We start from the raw sequence: 18142 nt of genomic DNA, 5'->3' as shown, positions 1-18142 counted from the left end.
TACTAGTGTTGGTGGAGCTCCTTTGTACAGATCCACAAAGATCTCCCACAGCAAAACAATATTTTTTTACCCAGCCTCACACCACCACCTTCCTTCTTCTGAGTGGCAAACTCAAACCAGTGTTTGATGGACGCTAAAATTAACAACTTGTTCTTCACCCACTGCGAGGCTTTTCACTGTCTCTCCTCGACACTTGCAAGAATCTATTATGGATACTGCTGCCATGTTATTTAGGTTCCGGGAGATAGGAGAACTTGTCTTGCCAGTATATAGCTCTCTATTTCGGATTGTGTGTCTATGTGTGTGCGCAGAAATACCTCTGTATCCCTTATCACTTGGGTAAGCCTGAAGCAGCAGCAATTTAATTCCATATTAATAAGCAGAGTGGAACCCCAAAATGAAGAAAAAATGCTAATGTATCAATTTTTGATTTAGTTTTCCCATTTTTACTCCGCATTTTGTCAAATTAAATGTCACCCGGAGAAGGATTCTGCATTCAACTGTACATGCATTACATTTATCAGGACAAAACTTCAGGGGATTTATTTTGAGGGAGTTTTTTTCCATATGCCCCTGCTTGGAACCTTTTTGATTACATATATTTAGGTGGGGAGGTTCGTTAGAGGAGTTTTATTGTTTGTTGGCAAACCCTAGAGCAACATTTTGAGGCAGACCCATGACTGCACCTAGATATTTCTAAATGGCTTTCAGACGAATCCAAAATTCTCTGAGCAAACAGCTCTGGGTCTGAAAGCTGTAGTGTGAAAAATCCCTTAATTATTAGATGGAGACTTTGGTTCACATGATTTAATTAAACATGTCAAGGCAGTTTGAAGTCTCTTCATGGCCAGACCTTTATGTTTTTCATTGCTGGCAGCTGCTCAGTATGTTGCTTTCCCTCTCTACCTTTTTCAAAGATCATTCCTTTTGAGATGGTGTCAGGACCTAACAAATGGAACATTATGGTCAATGACTCACGGGTCCTAATGAAAAGGTAAGTTTGGTCAATGGACTTTTATTGGCCAATTATGGGCAAAGACTACTGTAGTAATCTGTGGAACTTCATCTCTCCTGGCTTTCTTCCTTTAGCTTGTCACTGTCGTTGAGGTTAGGCCACTGTAAATCGATACCCTCAGCTGCTCAGAGTATGCAGCACTATTATGTGGTAGTTACAGAAATCTGGACTGGAGAGCCAGTGAGGGGAAGTCATCGATGCTGAAATCTGTTTCATCTCTCCTTAGGCACTTGGTCTGTTATAGTCCTCGCTTTCAACATTTTCCCCCTCCTTTCAGTTTGTCTTCCTTTTTTCCTCCCTTGTAGTCACAGAGAAACAGCAGACCACATCGAGGCCGTAGCCAGAAGGGTGGTAAGAGCTTCAAAGCAGACCTTCCGTTTCCTGATGGATCTACTGCAGGACAACTCCACAGAGGAGTACATCAGGAACCTAACAGAGCGGTGAGCATAAAAAAACAAAAAACGCAAACACACGCCCACGCCCACACAGACAAGCACAAGCAGGGAGAATGTCTCCCATTCTCATAAATCATTCTTTATTGCAAAATCCCAACAAGCTGCATGACTCCCTGGATTATTGTGCTTTTGCAGTATATTTCTAAAAAAGTGCACCTATCCCTGTATCACAGCTCAAGGTCGTCTTCTTCACAGCAGCCTTTTAAAGCACACTGGAGTTTAGGAGTTAGACATTTAGCCACAGGGGGACGGCTTCTCTCCACTGTAAGCCTATTGCTTTCTTGGATTTGCTGCGTGCTCACTGCATCTCCTAGCATGTGATTGCTCTGAGGATTATCCGGAATGCTAGACAGAATGATGCAAAAAGCCCTCCGGTGGCCATGATGAGAGCAAGAATCGAGGAACTGAAAATTGATTATCCCCCTCTAACAGTAGTCAGCTCAGTTCAGGGCAGTTCTGTTAATCTTTGGAGCAGTGCTGTACGACAGTGTCCACGTGCATGTGTGCGTGCGTGTGTGTGTGTGTGTGTGTGTTCGTGTCGCTTTATAGGATGTGAACTGAGCACATTATGCACAGATGGGCACCATAAAATTGCATTTGCCACACATATTTTCCCATGTGGTGGTACTTAAGCAGATCAAATGCATTTTATAGACAGGACAGCTATGCAATCAGAAAAGTGACAACAGCGTTAAAAGAGTCACTAACAATAGGTCTGTATTACTAGACCTCAGATAAGACCAGTATCATTAACAGTAGTTGAGACTGTTCACATCAGAAACTCTCTTATTTTAACACTTAAAATAACCCACGTTTACTTTTTACTAGCAATCAGCCTATGTGTTTGTATTGAGTAGCAGCAAAAGCAGAAGTAGTATGACAGTATACAACCACAAAAGTGTGTGACTTTAACACAGTTCAGTGGTGGAAATTAATTAAGTACCTTTACTTATGTTCTTTTTGAGGTACTTGTACTTTACTTGCGTATTTCCAATTTCTGCTACTTTATACATCTACACCACTACATTTCAGAGGGAAATATTCTACTTTTTACTCCACTTATTTATTTAACAGCTACGATCACAAGCTACTCTTCAGATTAAGATTTTACATAAAAAACATATGATAAGCTTGTGCAATGGAATGCATTCTTAAAGAGCAACTTAACACCAGCTTGGAAAGGACTGTTTTAATGTCCTATGGTCAATAAGTTATTGAGCTTGTAAAGTGACGTTCACAAAGAATTTCCAAAGTTTGTAGTTGTAAATCAACCTTTGTAAACCTGTAAAATAAATCTACATGAGAAATTCAAGTTTTTGCATGTTTAAAAAAGATTTGTCTTTGTAAAATAACAAAAAAAACAAAAAAGACAAAAGGAGGCTGTGTGAATAAAATCTGTAAACAAATTATGTCAGTGGTGAGGTTACACAAAGACACTGAAAAAAGTGCTTTTGTTGACATTCTGTGTACAGATACAAAGGAGAAAACTGCGTTTTATTGCCTGTTCTTACACCGGAATCTGATTGGACAATGACAATCCAATCTCAAAGCAGAATCCAATCAGTAGGCAGGTGGCGAAAGCCGTGGCTGGAGGCATTATGTTCTCAGGTTGTCCATTCCTCCGTCCATCCTATTCTCATTCTCATGAACGCGATATCTCAGGAACACCTTTAGGAAATCCCTTCAAATTTGGCACAAAAGTTCACTTGGACTCAAGGATGAACTGATTAGATTTTAGTGGTCAAAGGTCAAATATCAAGGTTACTGTGACCTCACAAAACCCTTTTTTGGCCATAAGAATTCATATGCTAATTATGAAAAAATTTCCCACAAATGTCAAATAGGATAAAATTATGATGTGATTACATTTTATATCCAAAAGGTCAAAGGTCAACTTAACTGTGACATAATAATGTTCTGCAAAAACACATCTCTGTACTTTATTCAACGGCATAAGTCTTCACTAAACATATTATAGGAGTCTGGAAAGATATGGATTCAAATCACCTTGCATTAATTCATGAAAGGTGAGAGAGGTCCTATTGTGTCATTCCAAGATTTATATTGATTTCAATATGGCACAGCAAGGTCCTTTTCAAATTTGCCTAACCTAAGATATGAAATCGAATGTGCTGAATGATATGAAATAATGTATATGTGAGGCTCTAATGAGTCTGCAGCATAGAGTCGCTTTTCATCATCTGAACACTAATTAATCAAATTAACAGAGGCCATCCTCATATTAATACAAACATTATTTATAAAAAGGTGGCTGTGACATTATATTTTACTACATTTTCTCTGCTTTCCTACTCTTCTTCCTTCATCGCAGAATAACACAAATGCAGCAGCAGAAGGAGAATCTGACAGCACAGGTGAATGATACTGTTGCCAAACAGCTGGCCCTGGAGGAGGAGGCTGCTGTTTTAAAGCTGGCCCTGGGTAACATCACATCATCCTTACATCAGCTGGCTCTGACAGAGGCCAGCCCATCCCCAGAGCCTGGCATCACACAGCGCAACCAAACACATCCATCCAACCATACAACAGAGGTCAGTTTGAACAGCACCTGTAGGGTACAAATGGGATTTGAATCATTATTATGTTACATTATAGACCAATGAACGAATCATTTAGTCTAATTAGAGATGGTGTGAGCACTGCACAGTTTATATATGAAACCACTTTGGGTCATTCAACTAGGCCCATATAGAGATACAAGCATCTCTCATTTTTGAAGTGTGGGCAGTTAACTCCACTTCATTTTTCTTTTTCTTGATTTAACAGTTGGCAAACTTGCCTACAATGGGGGACACTGAGTAAGCACAGGAGAGAAGATTCTGGCAGGATCTGTTGCCCATGGGGGTACATGTTGTTCCAGGGGAGGGCAATTAACCACTGCAGCATCTCTGATCAGACAAAAATCTCTAAAATGACACAGAAACAGCCTAACGTGCCCCCTGTAAATGGCAGTATAAGGGTTTTGCACAAGTGATAGAGAAAGCAAAATGAGGCCATTTTTACCAAAGGACTGAATTTGCGTATTTCTGCTTCCTCTTTAGTGGGGTGAGGACCTGCTAAAACAGACAAAAGAGTTGGACTTGCAAATTCAGACCAAAGATGATCTCATCAGTAAGATGAGAGATGGGATGGAGCCTCTAAAACAGACTGCCAACAAGAACCAGGAGATGGTGGATGGCATCAGTGAGGTGACTACATTTAATGCCGCAAGTGGTTCTGTGTCTATGTAAAGTGTGTATATTGAATTTCACTTTTTAATGCTTAATGTAAAGGTAATGTTAAAGTGGTTTTTACTGGATGGACTGCTATGAAATTTTGTACATACATTCACGATCCCCATACTTCCACTGCCGCCAGCAGGTTGACATTTTTTGCTTTCACTGATATTTCTTGAGAGTATTGGACAGATTTCCATGCCATTTGGTACAGACATTCGTGTTCCCCTCTGGATAAACTGTAATACGTTTGGTGATCACTTAAATTTCTATAAAGCACCATCACCCGGTTAAAATTTCCATTTGTCCAATGCTTGACAAATAACTGCCAAACTAATGATATTCCCATCAACCTTAGCTGTGCTGTGTTTTTATTGTTAACTATTAAATGTTAGCATGCTAACACACCAAACTAAGATGGTGAACATGGTAGGCATTATACCTACTAAAAATCAGAATTCACATAGTGGGCATTAAGCTCAAAGCGCCGCCGTACCCAACTACAGCTTCATAGAGCCTCTATCTCGACTTTAGAATTTCAATTGACTGTTTGCTGTCCTCCCTCCAGTTTACACTACATATGGATACCTGTTGTTGCAAGCTTTGAATACACTTAGCTCCACTGTTTCATCTAACTTGTCTCTTTCTAAAGCTTCAAGCTCACGCTCAATGGGCAAAGGTTTTGGCTTTGTCGTCCGTGGTGACAGGGAAAGAGGTGGAATCAGAAGTCATTACCCTTCACAGAGGACTAGAAAGTGAGTCTCTATCTAACTTGTTTATTCTTTGCACTCTCTTCACTGTCTGTCTAGTATTATTGTTTTTTTATTGACCGTCCAACTGAATTATTCTACTCAAATTGAAATGTCAAGAACTGTGACTGAAAACAAACAGGGCTCAAAACTCAAGTATCACTATAATAAATATGTCATCATCATTGTGAGGTTTTGACCTACTTGTCATGTATTGTATGCAGCAGCAGCTTATGTGGAAAATGCAATGGAGTAGAATGGAACAAACCTCATGAATGAAATGTTGGCTGTTTATGATACATGGAGCGAATCTGAAGTAGTTTTGCCTGCAGACTTTCATTGATTGTAAAATAGAATAAGCAGAACTTGAATCCGTCTTATTTCTACGACCTGCCTTCTTCCCAATTTCAACTCAGACATGGTGAGGGAGTGGCCCCGTCGTCAGGCCCAGACCAAGGCTGCAATGAAGAAGGAGAAACCCCTGCAGGAAAAGGTCCTGGCTGATGTCAGGAAAAGAGTATCACAGATTGAGAAGATGCTCAAACCAGCACTGGAAAACTCCAGCCTGTCCAGCAACACCACGAAGGAGGCGGAAAAAACAGCACATGCTGTAGCAAAGGTATGAGTGTTTGTTTTTATTAGCCATGCTAGCAGGGTGGCTTTGGGGATGGCATTGCCATTTTTTAGGTCAGTCGGTCACTTTGGTCCAGACTGAAATGTCTCAATAATTATTGGGTGGATTGCAATTAAGTTTTGCTGACATGTATTGTGCCCAGAGGAAGAATCCTAGTGACTTTAGTGATAGACTGAATGTCCCACTAGTGCTAGTGAGGTTTACATTTGGTTTTTTTTTTGTGTGTGTTTGTGAGCTTTTTTGACAGCTACTGGACGGGTTTCCATTTAATTTTGTACAGACATTTATTGTCCCTGGATAAAGAGTCCTAATGATTCTATGGATTCAGTAGGACCAATGACATTTGGTCATTCATGTCTCCTCAGGATATTTGAATTGAACTTGTTTGAAATTCCTTAACTTTTCATCTAGCGCCAGCATCAGGTCAAGCTTGATCAGTAATTTGGTTTACGACCAAATACCTTCAAATGACATTCCCATCAGCCTGAGTTGTACTTTGTGTTTAGTGCTAATTAGCAAATGGTAGCATGCTGCCACGCTAAACTAAGATGCTGAACATGGTTAACATTATACCAGTTAAATATCAGCATGTTAGCATCGTCACTGTGAGCGTCATAGCATGCTGACAGTAGCATTTAGCTCAAAACACTGTGCCTAAGTACAGCCTCCGAGAGTCGCTAGCGTCAGTAGATTCTTAGTCTTGTTCTGTAAGTAATCGGTATATCTTCAATAGTCGGTTGCCTTCTATTTTTCCTACTTTCTTTATGTGCAGGAATCCAAGGCTATTCTGACCCAGGCCAAGCATACCAGGACTGCATCTGCTCACCTTAGCTCCCATATAGACTCTGCTTTACAACATCTGGCTGAACATGAGATGCTAACTGACACAGCGAACTCCAAAATCACCTCAGAGGTACTTAACGCAGCTAATACACACTTGAAAGGCAGAATCTATGAATATAGATCTGTACTTCCTGTGTATAGCTTAAAAGACAGTTTCTAGACTACTGTATGTCTTCTTATTCCCAGCCTGAGGTATCCCTGACCAACATAAAGAAAGACATGGAAGCAGCCCAGCTCCAGTTACAGGCCTATTCTGTCACACTGACTGACCTAATCAATACAATTGGTAAGTCACTCTCATGTAGATGATTTTCAGTGTGGCTAATTTGTATTCTGCTGTGTCTATAAAAACTCATAAATCTTCTTTATACCTTAAATGTCAGATTACTAAAGAGCTCAGTGCTTTTTAATGCCTCATTTAACATGGAAATATTTCCCAGATTTTTATCCTTATGGTAAAGAAAGATTTACTGCTGTTCAAAGGGCACAACAGCATTTTCCTGCGGGTAAATTTCAGTGTATTAAAAGAATTCAGCTGTGTATTTCTGACCTATTATTATCTGACATGTTCATTTAAACTAATTTCCTGTATAATGTATTGTACAATGTGTAGAATTAACTAGAAAGGCAGGGATCTGGCACTTTGTGGTCAATTTGTTAACACCAGACATCAAGGATAATGACCAAATCACTTTAATTAGGTCATCACGCAGGCCGATCCACCATCTGAAACACTGATGTGGGACTGCCATTTACGAAGCGAAGTCTGAAAAACAGAAACTCTCGAAGCCCCTGTCTTTTCTTTTTTTTTTCATCTCTCCTCTCTCTTGCATGTGCGTACCAGATGGGAACGTGCCGCTGGAGCGCTTTGACCGGATCTTGAACGAGACAGCGCGTCGGCTGAGCATGCTTCGTGGGAGTGTGGAGAGCCCGACGCTGGGCTCTAAGATCCAGAAGCTGCAGTCAGCTGCTAAGGAGCAACAGAGCCGGCTGTCCCTCATTGAGCAGGACTTACAGGAGATCAGGGAGGAGAGAGACAGTCTCAGGGACATTACCATAAACTTGCCTCAGTCCTGTCCCCAGGCCACAGGAAAAGGCAGGGGCTAGGTGCTGTAGATGACGGTGATTTAGTCATTCATATGACAGCTGAACATCAGAGACGTCTAGGAGGATTTTGTTAATAAAAGAGTCTGTGGTCATTTTTTATTCAGCTTCTAAAAAAGTCAGCGATATCCTTTTGTGTTCTTCCCTCTCTCCCCCCTTTGCCCAGAGGTACAATTTACCACCACAGTGCATTGACACACACAGATTTCAACCCAACCAAAAGCCACAGACTTCTACACTGTCTCCCATGATTTATACCGAGTTTTCCGTCTTCTAATTCTTGTTTTTCTTTTTCTTCACCAACAACATCCAAACTTTAATTTCACCATGAATAATAACCAGCTGTTCCGAACTGCTGGAGTGCACTGTCAAGTTTAAAATAATGCTGATTTTCCTTTGTGGGGGTAAAAGGTGTGTCTGAGTGCTCCTCCAGACTGACACATTCATTTACACTTGAGCTCTTTTTCATCAGCCTGGCTTAATTAACAATTAGTCCTCTTGGCCTCAGTGGGGTTCAGGTCAGGCTTCAATAGCACACAACCTGTGTTCAGGATTCTCACAGTGCCTACCTCTCTGTTGTTCTAGTTTCTCCACTATTCTATCTCTGTCAGTATCAAATGCTCAAACATCCCTTGTCTTAGGGTCATGGTTGCTCATACTGTCCGCCTTCAGATGACCAAAATGTGAAAGCTAATGATCAATGTATTGAAAATATAATAAGTCTTGTGAAGTGATGGTATACCAAAATTATACAAGGGACACATTTTTCTGTAAATAAGAATGCCTAAAAAACTGATCAGGGATCAGACTATGGACTACCAGTTACACATCTGCATCTTCTTATAGTAATTATAAACATATTCAGAGTATGTAAGGCCTTCAAATAGAAACCATTACACAATAAAGTATACTTGAAAGGGCTATTTTGCATACCAAAATGTTATTTTTAGTGGACACTATTGTACAACAGTGCATTTACAGTGGATATGGAGGGGCTACTCACAGCTGATGAAAAAGCTTAAAATTTTGGTTGGTGGTTCAAGGAACACTCACAAAACAACAGCAAAAAAAATAAACAAGTATTCAACCCCTGGATACCTTGCTTGTTGTTTGTGAATTTTTCAGAACTAATTTGGCAGTGTTGCATCAGAGTTTGAATTTACATCTACTAGCACTCATCATCGCACTTTAATACAAAATGGTAAAGTATGTTCATCTCTTTTATGCTGCTAAAATAGTAAACTCTCAGCCTTTGTAGTCTGGATTTGTTAAAGGATTAGTTCAACATTTTGGTTCACTTTATTTTTTATTTTTTGGTCAGATATGTACCACTGTCATGTCTGTAAGCTGAATGCAAAGCTACACCCAGGAGACTGTTAGCTTAGCTTAGCATAAAGACTGGAAGCAAGGGGAAAGAGCTAGCTGTTGACAACAACACTTTGTTTTTTGTTGAACATTATACTGTATCTCATATCTAAACAAACAAGAAGTAACATGGTAATCTGTGAGCTTTAGAGGTTACTGGTAAGTGAATTGTTTTACCTTTTGTTAAGTTAACAGACAAATATGAGGGTGTTATTGATCTTCTCATCTAACTCTTGGCAAGAAAGCAAATAAGCGTATTTCCCAAAAATGTCAAACTATTCCTGTAACTCCACTGAGCAGTTAAATCGTTGGGAAGCCAATATGCTCTTTCTGCAATGTGTTTGTTGTCAAGTGAATTGCAATAACGCAAGTACTTTAAACACAACAAAATGCTGTGCCAGATACTGGCTCACCCATTGATTGTCAATCTTTCCCCAAGTTAAATATTTTATAACATTTGTGGTCAGATTTTTACTTTTTAAACGCCACAAACACTGGTAAAAACCACAATAACAAATGTAGACCAATATTCCAATTTTGATTGCACAGAGGAGAACATTCATGGAAATCCATCATGTGGATAAATGCAGCTCAAAGTTTTAGGAATTAAGAGTGGGACATTTCAGTCAGTTTGGCGGCTAAGTAGAGATAAGTCTAATTCCCATATAAAGATTAAATCAAAATTCATGACTGTCGAACGCATAGAGGTAGAGAACAACACAGAGTCCTTAAAGTCATTACTTTATTCAAATATTAATGCTTCACATTGTAGTGAGCATTGCAATCTTAGAATGGGTAAAATGATAACCATGCTGAGGTGAGTTGTAATACAACTTAATTCTGAATCAATATCAAAGAATCGGATAATATATGAACTCTTATATTGTTTAATATCAGATCTGGTGTTGCCTAGGTTTTTAATAGTTCCATGACCACAGGCACTGGTGCAGCAAAGGCAAAGAAATGGCCTCAAACGCAGTTCACAGCGGGAGTCATAATCTAGATATCATCTGCTCTCAACCACATTAAAAGCAGCTGGGGACACCTCATTTCAATGTTGACTGCATGTAGTAATGTGCGCCAACAGTTTTATGTTGGCCAACAATGGGCATTTACTGAGGATGTCTGTCATTTCACAGTTTTCCCCTTGACTCAGACATCAGCGTTCCTCTTTGCAAATGAGTAGACGCACCACCTGCTGGACTGCCATTCATCTTTGGTTTTTATTTTCAGACTGGGTCATTCGTCAGCAACAGTATCAACAAAAGTGATTGTGCTCGCAGACATTTTTAATGTATAAAAATCATTTTTAAACGCACATTCAGGACAGCCTTTTACTATAACCATTAAAGCTATACTGTTGTTTTACATGTTAAAGGTTTTAACAAATTTGAATCATTTGTTAGACAATGAACAATTACTCTGGAGAAAGAGGTTTTGTCTCAAGCAAAATTTATTCATACTTTTTACACCAGATCTGTTAATTGCAGTTACTTCCTGCTAGTTTCAAACCTTATCTTTCACCTTTCTTCTTTAATGAGCAGAGTTTTATCTTTCTACACCAGCATTTTTATTGCGGTGTCAGTGCAGAAGATGGGGAATTCCTAGGTGGTGAAGTCATTCACTATATGTTTTGTCAAATGTCAGTGTGCCTGTAAGCAAGACAAAATGTATGTTGATATGAGAGAAGGTAGCGAAGGAAAATAAGTGGGTAGCTCCTTGCAAAAACCTTCACAGATACAGTATGTGGAGGGTAAAAGGGTTTTTGTTCTAATTTTTATTGGGGATTCTTTTGTCACAGTCAGTGTTACACATGGTTGAATTAGTAAGAAGTAAACACTGACAACATATATATATATATAAATATTTTCTATATAGCATATTTTCCATGTCTTACTTTTTTTCAGTGAAAGAGGTTTTGGTTTGGTTTTTTGCCAAAACGACTCAGGCAGATATCACCAAGCCTCATTTTACCCGAGTGACAGGCTGTTGGGTTGCTTCCATCAACCTTCAAGCTTTCCATTCTTGCATGGTGCATACGGAGTTTACGCGGATTATGGTGGCAGATTTACCCAATGCATCAGTCATTTTTGAAACAAGGAGTCCTTGATTTCAGACTAAAATAAATCTTTAAAATAAATCTTAACATGCATTCGACGGCTACATATGACATCAACGCTAAATGAGGCTAAAGCTACATGTCCCAGGCAAAAAGTCAGTATGCGAGTTGATTATCAATGTAAAGACATGGGGCTTACATGAGCAGCCAATTTATATTTCATATTTAAAGTATGTTTCATTTTTAATATTACAAATGAAAAGGCTTTTAGTATGAGGACTCACTTGCCGAATGTAACGTTATCTGTTTTGTTTTGTGTTTTATGTGTTTGTTTCTTATGTTTCTTTTTTTATTTGCTTTTTGCGTAGGTCACCCCACAAATAAATATATTAGCTTTGGAAGTTATGCTGGGTTCGGTTACTACCGTTGATAGTAACATTCGCAACTTACGTTACAACACATAACCTCTTTGTTTAATACGTTGCTTACACGTTCATTCTTAAGTTTTTTGCTTTGGGAAAGAATGAAACAAGAGACTCTCCAAATCTCCAAAGGGTATAGAATCATCACTGAGAGCATCACTCTTACCATAGCTCCATGTACATTGCCTCAGCATGCTGAGAAATGCAAAATTTGTTGCCTTGTCTACGATTGCTAAGCTACAATTGAACAGTTGCTGTTTGGGGAGGGGTTTAGCAGAAGGTCAATCAAGATATTGTAGTAAAATGCACTGATAAAAATGCAATTACAACTTTTTCTTGGATAAATTCTTGTAGGACAGGACTCCATCCACTTTCATTTTGACAGTTAACGTTTTGGCCATTTGCAAAAATATAATTCTTCTGGGGAATTAATTTTCAAGGTGTGTGCTAGTCATGTGTTGGATGTCCTTCACAAGGCATCCATGTGCTGAGGATACGTTACCAGAATAAAGAACACTGTGCCCTATCATTTCCTTCCCAGGAAAAAAATATCAGTGTCTGACTTGGTCCGAGCAGGCAACACAAGTGCAAATCCTTAACATCAAAGATAGTTGCCAACACATCCCCTACTGTGCCTCTCGTCCCACTTCACAGCTAGTCATCAAAGGGAAAGAAACTAAATATGCTTATGCCCCCCCCCCCAAAATACCCTCACTTTTCCACCTCAAGCCCTGCCCATGTACTGTCAGAAAAATAGAATCCAAGAGCTGCTGTCTTCCTCATCCCTTTTATTTGGGGCACAGGGGCTGGGAATGTGAGCATGCCGTACGTATGGTGTATAGATTAAACAGGCTCATAACAAGGGGCAAAATAAACGTCAGATGACTCATAAATATGTCAGAGACCACAGGTTGCACCACAAATAACTGCACATTATATGCACATTATAACTACAGTACATCATGTAAACGTAAAAAAATAAATGCTTTTCAGCTGTTATCAATATAATGTAATTTGCATATTAATACAGATATTTTTTTTAAACATGGCGTTGGGTATATTTCTGATTCTTGCAACACCTTTTCCTACTCATGAGACTGTTTTGTCATAATACTAATATTAGTCATAATACTGCAATATGCCTCATGTTCTATTACACTACAAAGCATCTATACTCAACACATGCTATGTTAAATCACCTACTTTTTTATCATCTGCTCCACACAATAAATTCCCAAAATGTTTTTATACATGTGCTGTTTAAACCGAAGAAAAGTGACCAAGCAACAGGTTATTAAAAAAACATCGCTATTGTTATTATTAATATAATAATTCAGTTTATTCAAGTTGTTCCATTGTTTTAATGAAGGTGAGGTCAGAGTGTGGTGTGAAAAGACTGAAAATAGACCTGCTTCCAGCATTGCAACAAGTAGAATCATTCAAGTTAAAACTATAAAGAAAAAGGTTTTTGCATGATGAAATAATTGTAACCTCATTTACAATCACACGTCACGCCTCGAGTCCTGTTGCATTCCCCACTGAAGAAGAACATACTGTGGGTCCTGCTGGGAATCGTTAAGCTATGACAGAACCCAAATTAACTATGAAAGCTATGGTTTTGTTGTAAGCTGATGTGTGTCCTCGCTGGAGTGAACATGCTAAAAAGAACTGGCAGATAAAACAGGATATTAGTACAGCATATTAAAGACAAACACAATATCTTTTGTTGCAAGCAAGTTACATATGGTGCCAAATGGATTCCATAGGGACGTCTTTAAAACAGAAGCTAACCAAAGTATACACGGGTTGCATTGTATGACAGTGAAAACATTTTTTTAGCTCATCTTATGCACTTAAACCTACATTCATTGATTTCTTGTCCACTTGCAGGCATCACTTTATAAAATCGATATACCAATTTTGCTAGCTTACAGTTGCCTATTTACACATCCAGTGGACTCATTATTTTTCATGTGGATTCGTATTCCTGGCCACCTGGTGATAGGTCAATATTTCTCTCCCTTAGCTAGGTTTTGGTCTCTTCTGACTCCTGAGGGAAATATCTGGCTCTTTAGTTGCGAAATCTCAAGTATTTTCACCAGCTAGTCGCCAACTTCAATCAATCAATCAAACCTTATTTGTGTAGCACCTTTCATACAGGTTAATGTAATCTAAAGTGCTTTACAGATGACGGACAAGCTTATAATGAGACAGAAACAAATGTGAACAGTAAAAATAATTTGAGACTTATGCACACAAGAAATTTTAAAAAAGATTAAATGCGATAAATGTAAAGTAAGAACTTGTCTGTCTGGTGCTAGGCAGGGCGTTGAAAATACACAATGTATTTATCTGAAGTATTTGCTGAAAACAGCTGCCTGCTACACATGGAAATGCGACAAATGAGAGTGGTGAGAGTGAGCCAAAACAGGCGTTGCGGGCCGAAAAAACCAAAACAATGAGGGCTGAAAGGCACTAAAAAGCTCCGTAAAGATATGGGAACTGTAGAATAGGTGGTTTGTCACTACAACCGACATTTACATAACACAGTCATTTGTTTCATTGTTAATATAAAAAAAAGAAATAGTGCAGCTTTAAGATTTTCTATTCAAAACAAACTAATACTAACCGAAGAAGATAAAAAAGTTGTACAAGTTGTATGACATAAAACCCATCAAGACACTAATGATACAGGTATAACTGTTATCAGGGAAAAGGTATTTTAAGAAAAGTCATCAAAAGTCTTCAAAACACAGAAGTGGGGATGATTATGCACCTACAAGGCAATTACATGAACCCTTCTCTACCTGTTCTGGCCTGAGAGCATTTTTAGGTCCCAGAATTCTCTTAAAATGCAATAAAGTTGTCAAGTGAAGAAAAAAGGCTCAGGCTGACTGATGTTTAATAATGACCCCCTAATACAGCCAGGTAGATAATAAGGCAAAGGTAAAAACTCTCTTCTTGCTCTTATCTCATATTTTCTAATTTATTTTTTATCAAGTTAAATTGAATTCATTTTTAGTTCTGTGGGGTTACTTCCCCATATATAAGGGATATCATGGTTGAGACTAAAAGAAAAGGATTTTTTTTTTGCAGTCATACAAATTTTGACTGTAATTGTACTTGGGAGAAATTCTCTTGCGTGACTGTGACTTGAAGTTTCGGAAATCTCAGAGGTGGCCGAGCTTTTTTAGTCGTGGTTTAACCCACTCTGTTGGAGTTTCTGTGCTCTGAAATACGTTTAAAGGTGAAGAGAGCTACATGCACCTGCTGGGGAAAGATGACTCATAGCTGTATGCTAATTACAATATTCATAGATATGTTCATTCCTAAAGTTATCCATTTTTTAGGGTTGCAAGGTATCTAATGAGTCTGAAGCTAATTATGAATGTTGTCTTCAGATATGAATTCCCTGATATTAAAGATTATAACTGCTGCGAGCTGCTTCCTTCTCTTTTCACTAGGCCCTGTTACCCAGCGTTGCCACATTTTGTATTAAATCATTAATTTAGGTGTTTACTCAGTCAAGTTTTACAAACAACAGACAAAAGTTTTTTAAAAATGTATTTATTTGTACTGGATTATAATCTTTTTATAGAATCCCAATCACTGTAGTGAGGATTGATGATTGAAAACAGCTTTGCCTCGTTAAGTCCTTTAAGCAGTGAGTGACTGGACACTGTCAAATAATGAAGTAAGGGTAGGACTGCTCTGCATTAGATGATATTCTATTATTGTTTGTGCGCTTGAATGAATTTGCGTGTGTTCATAATCAAATTTAGACATCATCTGTAATTTAGCACCTTAAATTGCTATTTTATTTGGTTTTGTGTATTTTGTGAAAGCTTACGCATGTATAGCTCACCCCATGCTCACCTGAGGAGATGGTAAGACTGTGAAAGTAAAATGCCGGCTGATGGTAAGTAGTTTAGCAAAAAGAGGCATGCGTGCTAATTTGTTTTTAGCTTCACCTTGAAGTTATTTTGTTGATGTTCCTCTGGTATGAGCATGTTGCATATGTAAACTGGTACCCTACCATGTAGTGATTTAAAAAAATGCATTTAAAAAACACAAAACAAAACTTGAGTTCTAGCCAGTGAAGGGTGGTGTGTATCAGACAAATGTTCGCTCCTCGCTCAGGACCCTGGAGGTTTGATTTGACTGCACTTTGACAGGGCTGACAAAAACTAAGTTCTGTGTATAAAAAAAACAAAACAAAAAAGCCCAGTAACCAGAATCCACGGACATCAGCAAGTCATTAGACCTCCTGAGGAGAGGACATGACTCAGTACTGTACTTCAGGCTGGGCCACGACTGGAATTTGTCCACAATATTATCTTTTGTTGATTCGCCCAAATCTTTTCTCAACAATGCCTAGTGATATCTAGCCATGCAGATTGTGTTGGTTCTGAGAAAACACTGAAGATGAAAGAAAAGAAATAAATATCCACTCACCTCAGTATGGACACTTTTCACTGGGACGGTTTCTTCAGTAGAAGAAATTATGTGATTTTTACATTAAGCTATTTTTCTGGGTCATAAAATTTCCCACCACCTTTAGACAGGCTCACCAAACCATCCCAAGGACAGGTGTCCCTGTGTGATATAAAATATGACAGAGCAGCAGTTCTGAGTCCATATCTCTATTACAACTTGCAATTTGCCAAGGATAGAGTCATGTCATAAAACAACATTTCTGGAATTTTTGTTGAAAGAGGAAGAAACCTGAAAGGGACAGAAGGAATGAAAACCGAAGTTGTTTTTCTCGTAGACAGGCAAGTGCAGTTTACGTTAGCTAGCATTTATTGCCATCAGGGGGACTTGTGTAACCTCAATAACTCCACTTCGAGAAAAACAGCCCAATGCAGAGCTATAGAGGTCTGAGCCTTAAAAAGACAAAAGCCCAGCTGGCTCATTATGTGTTTTACACAGCTAATAGGTGTGTTTGTTGCAGTGCTTCATTGTTATTGAGGGCTGTTTGCATGCTGTCTTCCTTATCTAATTCTGTAAATACTATATACTGCAAAAACAGAGCACAGTCCTTTACTATATGAAGGGAGAAATAGAATTATTCCTCCATCAGTTCTATTTATTTTATTCATGAGGCTGAAATGAACTGTGATCATTCAAATTTAGCCAACCTGAGTACCTGGGTGCGCAGGATGTTGCTTTGAGATTTTCATCAGTTATGTGTGATCTTGTGGCACTTGTAAATAAATCACTTTTTTTTGGGCTTTGACAAGGTTGCTGAATCTGCCCCCCACCACCTTCCCGGTTGCTCCAGTCTGGCTTCTCCACTCAGTGGATCACATAACTATGTGCATTGTGAGGGTTTCACACTGTCGCTCGCAACTATCACGTGAGTGTTTCGGCCTCTTTCAGCAAACTGTTTTGGTTTTACAACCTGTGATGTTTCGGTTCACTCTCACCGTGCTCATCACTGTAGTTTTTGGCCAGAGCAGGAGGCCTTTTTTTTCACTGAGAAAGCTCTAAAAATTAAGTGTACATTATCTGCTCAGCACCAAACACACAACACAGATAAACGTAGCAAGCAAATAGGTGGTGAACATAGTGGAGCATATCAGCTAAAAAGCCAGATATTTCCCTAATGAGTAAATGGAAACCAAGTAGAGTTCAAAGGAGCATAAATATTGGACTAGATGCATGCATCCAAATGAATGCTAATGTCGCTTTGTATATGCTTGCATAACAACTGAAACCTTGATAATATATCAGTGTTGTGTTGACATTTTCTTGATGACTTCTTTCCACTGCCCCCAAGAGGCAGTCCCAAGTTACTGCAGGTTTTAAATGATTACATTTAATGTCAGATAGTTGGCAAGTAAATAGAGTTAATCTCCAAGTAAATATAGTCCCCCACAGCACTCTTGTACAAAACAACAAATGTATCTACAAAATGGAAATTGAATTGTCTGTATATTATACAGTTGAAATAAGGCACCAGAATGCTTTGACTTGGCCTTGTTCTCTCCCACTCTGCTGTGCTCCGACGCGCCACTCTCTCCAGCTGCTTGGGCACACCAGGCAAATAAAGAAAAGATACACATGAGGTGAATGAAAAGGGTAATACCCACTTCAAACATCACATCCCACTAATCCCTACATGCTCTCAGCCTTCACACAGCGAAAGTATACCGCTGACACCTGGACACTGACACTACACACTCAGCCAGGCTTTCCAGAACAGACTGAGGAGCGGCAAGAGACTGGAAAGGAAGGAGATAATTCACTGAGGAAAA

At 38.9% G+C, this 18142-nt stretch overlaps 1 protein-coding gene and 1 long non-coding RNA gene across 2 annotated transcripts in view; both read left to right on the top strand.

Annotated features, from left to right (window-relative positions):
* The window catches only part of lamc3 (laminin, gamma 3), a 94879-nt gene extending 85758 nt beyond the window's left edge, over positions 1-9121 (top strand). Inside the window, exons 20-28 of the mRNA XM_040158420.1 lie at positions 918-994; positions 1321-1455; positions 3803-4022; positions 4533-4679; positions 5359-5461; positions 5872-6074; positions 6862-7002; positions 7119-7218; positions 7777-9121. Of these exons, the coding sequence (XP_040014354.1) occupies positions 918-994; positions 1321-1455; positions 3803-4022; positions 4533-4679; positions 5359-5461; positions 5872-6074; positions 6862-7002; positions 7119-7218; positions 7777-8039 (1389 nt within the window). The 3' untranslated portion in view covers positions 8040-9121. The remainder of the gene's footprint in view (positions 1-917; positions 995-1320; positions 1456-3802; positions 4023-4532; positions 4680-5358; positions 5462-5871; positions 6075-6861; positions 7003-7118; positions 7219-7776) is intronic.
* Positions 9122-15654: 6533 nt separating this feature from the next.
* On the top strand, positions 15655-18142 carry LOC120806883. The gene is made up of 3 exons (XR_005709752.1): positions 15655-15801; positions 17126-17241; positions 18017-18142. It is a non-coding gene; the product is annotated as an uncharacterized LOC120806883 (long non-coding RNA).

Source organism: Xiphias gladius, chromosome 20 (assembly GCF_016859285.1).
Source record: "Xiphias gladius isolate SHS-SW01 ecotype Sanya breed wild chromosome 20, ASM1685928v1, whole genome shotgun sequence".
Lineage (NCBI taxonomy): Eukaryota > Metazoa > Chordata > Actinopteri > Istiophoriformes > Xiphiidae > Xiphias > Xiphias gladius.
Note: the sequence above shows the minus strand (reverse complement) of the source record. Positions and strands in the feature narration are given on the sequence as shown.